General features: G+C 45.3%; 1 protein-coding gene and 1 long non-coding RNA gene across 11 annotated transcripts; one reads left to right on the plus strand and one right to left on the minus strand.

Moving 5' to 3' along the window:
- Positions 1-606: 606 nt before the first annotated feature.
- Positions 607-4524, minus strand: LOC107271930. 3 transcript variants are annotated; one of them, XR_003061056.1, is made up of 4 exons: positions 3660-4524; positions 1374-2677; positions 1166-1306; positions 607-886 (listed from the first exon to the last, which is right to left on the minus strand). It is a non-coding gene; the product is annotated as an uncharacterized LOC107271930 (long non-coding RNA). The 3 variants fall into 3 exon arrangements; XR_003061055.1 differs by having other exon boundaries at positions 607-911; XR_003061054.1 differs by having other exon boundaries at positions 607-1306.
- A 187-nt stretch (positions 4525-4711) lies between these two features.
- On the plus strand, positions 4712-9591 carry LOC107271929 (glucose-dependent insulinotropic receptor). 8 transcript variants are annotated; one of them, XM_025089205.1, is made up of 7 exons: positions 4731-4885; positions 5104-5173; positions 5554-5840; positions 5916-6646; positions 6788-7018; positions 7181-7585; positions 8255-9591. In XM_025089205.1, exons 6-7 carry the CDS (start codon positions 7234-7236, stop codon positions 9127-9129), a joined length of 1227 nt encoding a protein of 408 aa, XP_024944973.1. In that variant the 5' UTR covers positions 4731-4885; positions 5104-5173; positions 5554-5840; positions 5916-6646; positions 6788-7018; positions 7181-7233; the 3' UTR covers positions 9130-9591. The 8 variants fall into 8 exon arrangements, with proteins under 8 accessions (XP_024944972.1, XP_024944973.1, XP_015604022.1 ...); XM_025089204.1 differs by lacking the exon at positions 5104-5173 and having other exon boundaries at positions 4712-4885; XM_015748536.2 differs by lacking the exon at positions 5104-5173 and having other exon boundaries at positions 4792-4885; positions 5562-5840.
- Positions 9592-9719: the final 128 nt, after the last annotated feature.

A 9719-nucleotide genomic window follows, 5' to 3' on the forward strand; every position in this document is an offset into this window, starting at 1 on the left:
GGGACAGGAAGACTTTGCGACCCATTTATCCCATCCCTCTGTTATCTTTGCGCTTCGATCGGCCATCCCTCCCCTCTCGCTCTTCTACCCTTAGCCACAGGCATGTGTTACGGTTTCCTAACAGCCGGTGTGGATTTAGTTTTGGGGGTGGAGTAATAGACTGGCGCAGATCGCGTGACGATATCATGTCCCTTTACGGGCTCAGCTACGTAGTGGGTCCTAGGAAACGGCTCGACTACCCCTGCCACTCCCGGCGTCCCATCCTCGAGGAAAACGGCGAAGGGACTTCCCTGGTAAACTTGTCAAACTTTTACTTCAGCTCCTTTGCCTTATCCTATACTTACCCTTGCGTTTCAGTACGCCCGACTTCCTTTGGCTTGGCTACCCCTTTGCTTCCACGCTTCTTTGACATAACCAGAGGCTGGTTTGAGTTGGGAAATCCAACGGCGACGTCTACCACTACCACTGCTCCTACTGCCACCGGCGCCAGGTCCCACTGAGAACAAGGATACACAGTGTAGTCGGACTACTAGGCTGTTACTAGCAGCAAGCTACTCGGATCTTGATATTACCTGCCTCTTTGACTCCTTTCCTTTACCACCGTCCATTTCCTCTTCTCTGATTCTTCATAAGGCTCCACGCGTGTACCACTCGGAGGGTGGGTCTCCTGTCTATGCATCACGGTGTTTCTAGACGTCTGGTAAAACGAAGCGGAAGCATAAGCGAAGCGCGACAAGGTCATATGCGAAAGGTTGAAGGGAAGTTGAAGCAGCGAATCGAGAAATTGGTGGAACGAGATATCCACTTGGTGGTTGGCTCTCGTGTGGGCTGCTTGGGGGCTGCTCCAGCAGGAGGGGTGCCGCTGGTTATATAGGCGGGCTGGAGTCTGGGAAGCAAGCACCCCTTTTTCCCTGCAATTTACTTTCTGCGAATTAGCGCCAGCGAAGTGGTGAATGAAGCCAGAGGCAAGGGTGGAAGAGAGACAGAGAGAGGGAGGGAGAGAGAGGTGGGAAGGGTGTACCAAATAGAAAGACAGAGAAGGAAGGAATGAGAGTCAGTGAAAGGGAAGAAAGAAGAGAACGTGGGTGAGATTGGGAAGGGCAAGTACCGATAGAGAGAAGGAGACGGATAGAGATTTAAAAAAAGAGAAAGAGAGAAGCTATACCCGGTACACAGTAGAGTAAGGAGTGCCAGCGAAGGTAGTAGCTGACTGGCTGACTTGATCCTGGGTAAGGGTAGCTCGGAGAGGAGGTGCATCGATTGAAGGATGCTGTGGAGAATGCAACGTTCCGCATCTGGCTGTGATCTGTCAAGCGGAAATGACGTAATTTACATGAGAAACCGAAGTATGGATCTTAAGCGCAGATACAAACCCATGGTTAGCTCGTTCTCCTTTGGCGACGTGTCACGTGTCACCAAGGGCCGGTTTTCATTAGAGTTCATCCCACTGCTGACGGGATCACCAGATCCTAGTGTTGCTTGTGCTCTTCCTCTTCCTCGTCCTGTATTTCCATGGTGATGATGCTGCTGCTACTGCTGGCTGCTACGACGTACTAGGATGCTCAAGCTAAATCCGCAAATTGCCGGGGACGCATCCGGGACCGGATGCAACCACGGCGACACGGCACGACGACGAGGGACGCGTCGGCGAGACCGTCGCGACGCTCGTAGAGACGACCATGCTAAATTTGACAAACGACGTCTGCACGTCCTTCTCTCTCTGTTCTCTCTCTCTCTCTCTCTCTCTCTCTCTCTCTCTCTCTCTCTCTCTCTCGTTCTCGCTCTTGGTCTATTCCTCTCTCATTCTGCATTCTCATCTGGTCTCTAGTCGGACATTTAATTTTCCTTTTTTCACAGCCAAACTTTCCAGAGTCCTTTTTTCCAACTTTGTAAATACGCGTCGCTGAATAATAAATGTACCTTCGTTATTTCCCCGGCCATTAAGCGACGTTCCTGGGTTTCCATTCCAATAATTCCGGCGATTCCGTCGTCCATCTATTTTTCCAATTCTTCCGCGCCTCCTCCTCAAGGAACTTCCGACTCTTTTCGATACTCGCCCTCTCGTAGCCACAAGTTCATCCGCCTCTCTCTCTCTCTCTCTCTCTCTTTCTCACTTACTCCAACCGCCTTCGCCTTCCTCCTCTCTCTGTTTTTCATTCATTCATGCGTTCCTATGCGCGGCACATCCCGTCCCAACGTCCCCATAAGATACACCGTCGACTTTATCCCCCTAGCGAAAAATTCCCAGCCACCCATTTCACTAGGAGTCGTAGCCAGGCTCAATTCTGGGTCCATTATTTTTCTTCTTTTTTTTTTAACTTTTTCTCTCTTCTTTTCCTCTCCACGCTCCTCGTACTCTGGTAGAACTTTCATCCCCAAGACAACAACCGCATCCGTATCGTCACCAGGGGCCGACACCTCTCGCTAATTCCCCAGAGAATTCCAGAGAAATTCAATATCGATTGCTGATTACAAATATCCGTCTGTTCCACTGCTGGTGATACTGCGGAAGGTCCTTCTGCACGCCGGATGATATTCGAGGTGGTTTGGCGTCGTTGAAGGAGGTCGGCCGAGACGCTCCCGATGGAGGCAAAAGTACCGGGGACAAGGTGGAGGAGCACGAGGATGGCTGGAGCGTTATTTCGCCGTGAAAGTGCCACCGGCAGAATAGCGGCAGCTAGAAACCGAGAAAAAAAAAGGTTAAAGAGAGAAAGAAAGGCTAAAGGTAAGAAATAGAGAGAGAGAGAGAGAGAGAGAGAGAGAGAGAGAGAGAGAGAGAAATTGATATACAAAAGATAAAAGGTAAAAACCACCCTCCGCAAGATCTGAACCCTTGACCCCTTCCCCCCTCCACTATGTCTAGTGATATAACCAACGGCGAGACAACAAAAACAAGCCGTGGGAAACGCAACACGCATAATCGACCCTGAGCCGGCATCGTTTAATGCGGAGGATCCTGGCGGAGGGTTGAAGGAAGTTGTGGATGGGTTGTATGTATAGAAAAGAAAGAAAAAAGAAAAAGAGAGGACCAAGGGTGGATGGGTGGGCTAACAAAAAAAAATATATGTCCACGCAGCAATATTCACAGAGGATGGTGAAGGGGGGGCAAGAAGGGTGGAGAAGGAGGGGAGAGGGATTGGTTTCTCAAGACGGGAAAATTTACGATGTACTTTGAATTCTCTCGAATATAATGGGATTAAGGAGAATAACCGATATTTCATGAAACTACCCGCAGCAGATATCCTACCAACCCTATTTCCATATATATATATATATATATTATATATATACGCGAGGACAGTCAGAGCTCTGTACACAAAAGTGGGTAAGAGCGCGGGGTATGGCCTGTAATAAAATAATTTAACAGGCGGTATTATTTCGCCTCGATAATTAACCAGTAAAGATAATTAAAGATCCACCGGATCGTCCAGAATACCCATAGCAAAGTCCTATCTGCACTAGAATCCTAATGCCATAATAGCATGTATACAGACACCCCAACAGATCCAGGAAAACAGTAGCAAGTTAGTCGTCCCGGTAGGAATTCACAGGACACTATTAATTCCTAGAGGGTAAAAAAGAATTATCGTGCATTTTCCGCTGTCAGCCGAACCTAATCTAGCATACCTAGGTATACATTAGAATACGTATATGCATACCTAACCAACCTGTCCTGTCTCTCTATGCAGTCAGCACGCGACGCATAGCCGGTTTTAAGGTTATGTTGACGCTTACACAGGTGGGTACTCCCAATGACACGTGAATGGAGCAGAAAAGTACTTCTGTCATCCTTCCCAACAATGAGATTCCAGATGTCAGATGATACAGGAAGCTGAGTATTAAATCGTCGTAGGAAATCCATTCGTCAAGGTACTGTCTTTCCGTCGATGTTTATAAATACGTGCTGGATGCGTACGTATCCCGGAACTTCCTAGAGCACGAGATATCAAGTATCGGTATAGCTTTAACGGGCAGGCTATATCGCATTTCGTCGTATCCCCATATCGGCGGCCGAGCCGGTTATTTGCAGCCGCGGACCTGTTTATGTGGCCGTGTGCTGACAGTGAACGCGCCCGGACATCGATACAGCTCCGCCATTGCTTCTCTCCCTATCTGGCTCTTCCTTCCACTCTCTCGTATTTCCCCATAGTGGGACTCTCTCTCTCTGTCTCTTTCTCACTTTAGCTAAGCTCTTTCCCTCTCTCTTTCTCCTTAGCCTCTACCCAGCACTCGGTATCTCTCGACTACTTACTCCCTCGTCTTTCCCCATTCTCCCTCTCGCTCTCTCTCATTCTCTCTCCTACCGTCCTATCCCTACCACCATGGCCAAGCTTCTCCGTCCCTTTAACCTAACCTCCATCCACCCGCAGCATCTAACTCTCTTTCTCATCCTATAACCTCTTCTCTCTCTTACTTTCATTCGTAACCTACAACTTGCGCCACCGTAATAGCTAAGCACTATACATCCGTTACAGACCGGTCCGGATCCCCTTCCCACCTCACTTTTCTACTAGTGTCTTCTTACCTACCTACCTACCTATCTACCTTACCTACCAGTCATTTTCCTTCTCGTATATACGCTATGCTTTCCTTTGTAGTACAATTCCACACCACTTTCAAGAACAAACTCCTACCGACTGACTGAGCCATTCTCGCTCTGACAAACTTCTCCACAGCTCATCGGCGGCTGCTCATTGTCGTGTTTCCTCGAAGCCATAGTGTCAAACATTAGAACTCCATAAGTTATCGTGTTATCTATAGTGCAAGTAGGTAGATTTTACCTGGGGAATGGAGTCGCTGTTGGAATCTACCCTCTGGGAGAGGATCACAGATTTTTTTTGTCTTCGTCCCTCCTTTGGTTCGAAGATGTAAGAGGATTCGAATGGTGAGAGCGTAGGAGACGTAGAGAATAAGGTTTCCTATGGGATAGGTGATGGGCTCGAATCTTCCTCCTCGTTTACCTTCTTTGTCACTCTGTAGTTTCTTCGATTCTTCTCTCTCTCTCACACACACACACACACTCTCAAATCTCTTGTCTTTTCTCGTCTTCTATTATCAGGGTATTTGCACCCTAGTACCTCGACTCTGCTGTCTGCGTTATAGGGGCTGTATGTACTTTCCACCCCGGCTCCTTGGCAACTATACAAGATAGGAAAGCCGTCAGAGTTAAGAGGTAGGAGGGTTTCTCCTAGTCGAGTAATGAGAGGGAGATTCCAAAGAAATTTCAACAGTTTTCAAATCGATGAAGATCATTAGACAATGCCGGTACTGGTAGAGTCGCTAATCTTTGTTTGTCCGAACAATCAACCCAATCTGCCTGGAAGAGTTCCAGTTTAGTCTGTTAAAATTACGACAAAATTTATCAACGACGAGGAGTCTGAACGTCGTTCTTCGATCTTTTAAAAATTTAATCTAACCTATAATTCAACACTACTTAACCTCAGTACCACATGTCCTAGTTTAAAGTACTTACCGATTTTCATCACTGTCAAAGTACGTACCTGTCAAACTATACAATTCCTAACCTTAGTTACTCTAATGTATTTCTCGTAGCCCAACAGACTACCGGCAATTCGAAATTTCACGAAATTCGACGTTCTCTACACCCACCACCCTCTTTGTATCGTAATTTGATACTGACTTGGTATCCCGATGGGGTTCGATTCGGGAATGGAGTTTCCCCGATATATACCCTGGAAATGCTTTTACCTATGGACACCATGATACTCCAATGTACTCTGCTATACCGTTAGAGCACAAACCTGGAATAATTGCAGGTCAATAGTAAATCCAATACAGACTAAGACTGACTGTGCAATTATTAATTACAATAAGAAAAGGTAATACCAATTTTTATATTATACGATCAAGAAAAATCTTTTCCTATTAACGTATTATTATTCATTGTCAAACAGGATCACGTTCGCGGTATAAAGAATACACGAGATTGACAATGGACATCCGGTTAAGGATCTCGGGTATTTCCCTGACAAAAAATACTAAGAGATAACCAGACGGATGTTACAGAGAGACTATAAGACCTTGATAAATTATTATATGCATGAGCCACAATCAACGGGACCATTCTGACTCTCCCGGACTGGTCAGTGTCATCGTGTACACCGTACGTGACTCTTCGGAGATTCTTCAGCGACGTCGATCAACTTGTCTCCAGTGAAATTGTCCAGTGGTCCATATCGATCTTGAACGAGTCATAAAGGGAGCCATTGAGCGAGAACGTTGAGAGAAGAGCAAAGAAGTAATCGAAGCACTCAGCCTCCTAGTTCAGAGTAAAGAATAGAGTGATGGACTTTGTCTCATCTAAGTAGGAGCAACGGTATCAGGTGTTGGCAATAAGGCGGCGGTTGGGTTTGCTTGAATAATAGAGACCTAGGGAAAAAATCGCCTCCTTTATTCTTATGGTGGCTGAAGATGGCGGTAAGGACAGGAAGACGTTGACGAGGGACTCTGAAAACGAGTGGCAAGAGAAGGAGAGAGAAGTGAGAGGTAAAGAGAAGAAGAAAAATACAAATCATTACATTTACATCAATGAAGTCATCGTGGATGACTAGTTATTTCATCATATGGTCAATTAGTGGGCCTATAAGATACTGAAACTGGAAAACGTCTTCTGACCCGTTGAACTGTAAATTATTAAATTATTAATTACTCTAATGAATATAAGTCGACCCTAGTTTTGGAAGAATACACATGACGTATATGTAGATGTATGGTGCCTAGTACATCATCATCAAAGTAACGTGTTTATCCTCAGGATTATTTTCAGGGATTATTTGCATTAACCTTATCAGTGTACCTAGGGATATTCGTCGATATTGGTTGTATCCCTAGAAGCCTTGACATACACTAGAGAGGTCACCCTGGTGATGGGAGGAATGAATTTTATAAAGATCCAATCAGTCCTGAAAATTGGATAAACGTGATTAGAGGAAAACTGGTAGTACAAAAAAGTACCTGGACCAAGTAAATCGATAGCCATCAATCAGTTATAATATTTGTAAGTATCTGTAGTGCCATCCTTATCAGTAGTACCATAAGCGTATTCTTGTGCCAAGTCATGAAGATAGTAAACCTAATGAAAAATTATTTTCCTAGATGATATTATTCGTCATTTTTTATACACTGCAATATCAAATTTTGTATACCCTGATAAATATAGTTACAGTGTATGAACCAGTCTCTTGGTGATTATCATAAACGTCAAACGAGCCCATGATGGAGTACGTGAGTGATGATCAATACGTTGAAGTGACGACGGACAGTCTCATCCTGGTGAGCACCACGTTAGATCCCCGTAATAACCTGACCAACGTCTACGGCGTGAAGACCCAATTGGCTCTGTACGACGTGCTGATACCGGTTCTGGGATGTCTGATAATAGTGACAAATCTGGCGGTGACCTTATCTTCAGGATTGTTATTGAAAAAAGGAGTTCAGCCAAAGGCGACGTACCTCTTCCTCGGAAACGTCGCCATGGCTGACCTGTTGACAGGGGTGGCAGTTCTTTTTGGTCAGTTCTACCCCAAGACGTTGAGAACGCACTTAACCTGCACCGTGCAGTTAGGTAACCTCAATTACAGGAATCTATAATAAAAATAAGAAGAGTTAAATATCAAAAAGGGTATCGACTCTTCGTAAACGAGGTTGGTAATGGAAGGTTGAGGATGGGGACTTAGCAAAGACCAAAGATCTTGACTTGGGGGGGTTACAACGTCAGCTACCACTGGTAATAGGGGTCTCATAAAGATATGTCGAATATCCTGAAAGGTTTAGATCCTGATCCTGGTACCCATATAATATATTGTAAGGTATCTTAAAGGAATCTATCGTTATTCGATATTGAGTGCATTATCGAGTTGATCCTGGATAATCACGTAGTCGAATGCACCATATAAAAATATATATATATGTAGGATATAGATACCAATATACAGAATATCCAAGGAGCCTATAGAAACGTACAGCAATACGTTACAGGTTCATCCGGTTATTCGCCATTAATAATTCCTTATCTTGGAAGCCGATCGGTATATTTTACTTGCCCGTATAATCCGCACGGGACCTGGTGCTTTTATCCAGGCTTTAATAAATACCCGAGGCGTACATATACCGATACATATAACTCCAGTACATGACTCAGATAACAGAAAGTAAGATGAGATTTGACGTAACCCTTAAATCTCCAAGTCAATATTAAATTTTAATTAAAGAGAAAAATTAATTTAATCAACAGGTATGATAGTCTCCAGCACGATAACCTCAATCTACTCAGTGGGTCTGATAGCAATTGACCGGTTCCTGTACATAGTCCACGGTCTCAATTATTCAAGATGGGTCTACCCAACAAGAGCGCGTCTCCTGATCCTCTTCACCTGGATCCTGGGTCTGATAATAGGCTTCCTACCACTAACCGGTTGGTCCGGCTCGACGAACAACGGTCGCTGGTGCTGGTTCATAAAGTTGGCACCGCCAGGTCTGATAATCCTGATAACGGTAATCGGTCTGCTGCCGATCCTCCTGGTGCTGATCCTCTACGGGATCATCCTGTACCACGCGATCAACAAGGTGACCCAGTTGCAGCGCGCGGACGCTCGGCAAGCAGCGACCGCCGCAACTTCCGGTACGGCAGAAAAAAACAAGATAACAGAAATACGTATCACTCGCGGTGGCCTCGGAGCGGAAGTCCAGGACGCAAAATCTACGAATCAAAAGCGTCGAAGCAAACCGTCCAAGGTAAAGGCTGTGAAGGTCGTTCTCCTGACATCCGGAAGTTTCGTCGTCACGTGGATGCCTTACTTCATAGCGTGTTGCGTCTACGTCACGTGCGACGAGAGGACCCAGAACTGTGGCACCTTGAAGGTGGCGATAGCGTCGCCACTGGCGATCCTCGGCTTCCTGAACTCTCTTCTGAATCCGATAATCTACGCCTGGTGGCACAAGGGCTTCCGTGGATTCCTACGAAGTATCCTCTGCCGACCTGAACCGTCGAACAACCAGAGCAGCACGTCCAACACCAGGTCAGGTTCATCCTCGTCGAGGTCCAAAAGAACCCTGACAGCAAGCGTTTCCTCCCAGGAATCACGACGCGAGTCTAGCGCCATCTCGTAGACCAATTCGGCTGCTTACTTTGCGACTACCTGCTTGTTATTAACCGACCCTCGATCATCCATCTACTTACCTATCTACACCTACCCATCCGCAATACGTATATCCTGCTATACGCAAAGCCCGAACTCCGTATTACCGCAGGCTATGTAATATCAAGGTGAAGCGTTCCCGGAGGTAACTGCAGGAAGCGTTGAGTGCCAGAGCAATCACCCCGCCAACTTTTCTGACCCTAGGACAATCACGTCGAAATTAAATACCCACACGTTTTAAATGTACCCCAATTCGCTCCAACAAAAAAATAATACAAAAAAATCATTTGAAAAACATCCGCACACCTTCACGGAACTGACAAAGATACGTGACAAACAAACGAGCAGTATGAATTATCTGTATATTTGCACTTAATAATAATATAATAATATATTGTATACGATAATAATAATAATAATAATAATAGTGTTACGTTTTTTCCATCTTTCCTTTTCCTCTTGCTGTCCTTCCTTTGCACAATGAATAAACCGATGTAATTAATAATTAATTAATTAAGATACAAAAATCACTACCATCTTTGGGAGAAAATATAAAAAGGG

Source organism: Cephus cinctus, unplaced genomic scaffold (genome assembly GCF_000341935.2).
Source record: "Cephus cinctus unplaced genomic scaffold, Ccin1 Ccin1_scaffold1062, whole genome shotgun sequence".
In the NCBI taxonomy this organism is placed as follows: domain Eukaryota; kingdom Metazoa; phylum Arthropoda; class Insecta; order Hymenoptera; family Cephidae; genus Cephus; species Cephus cinctus.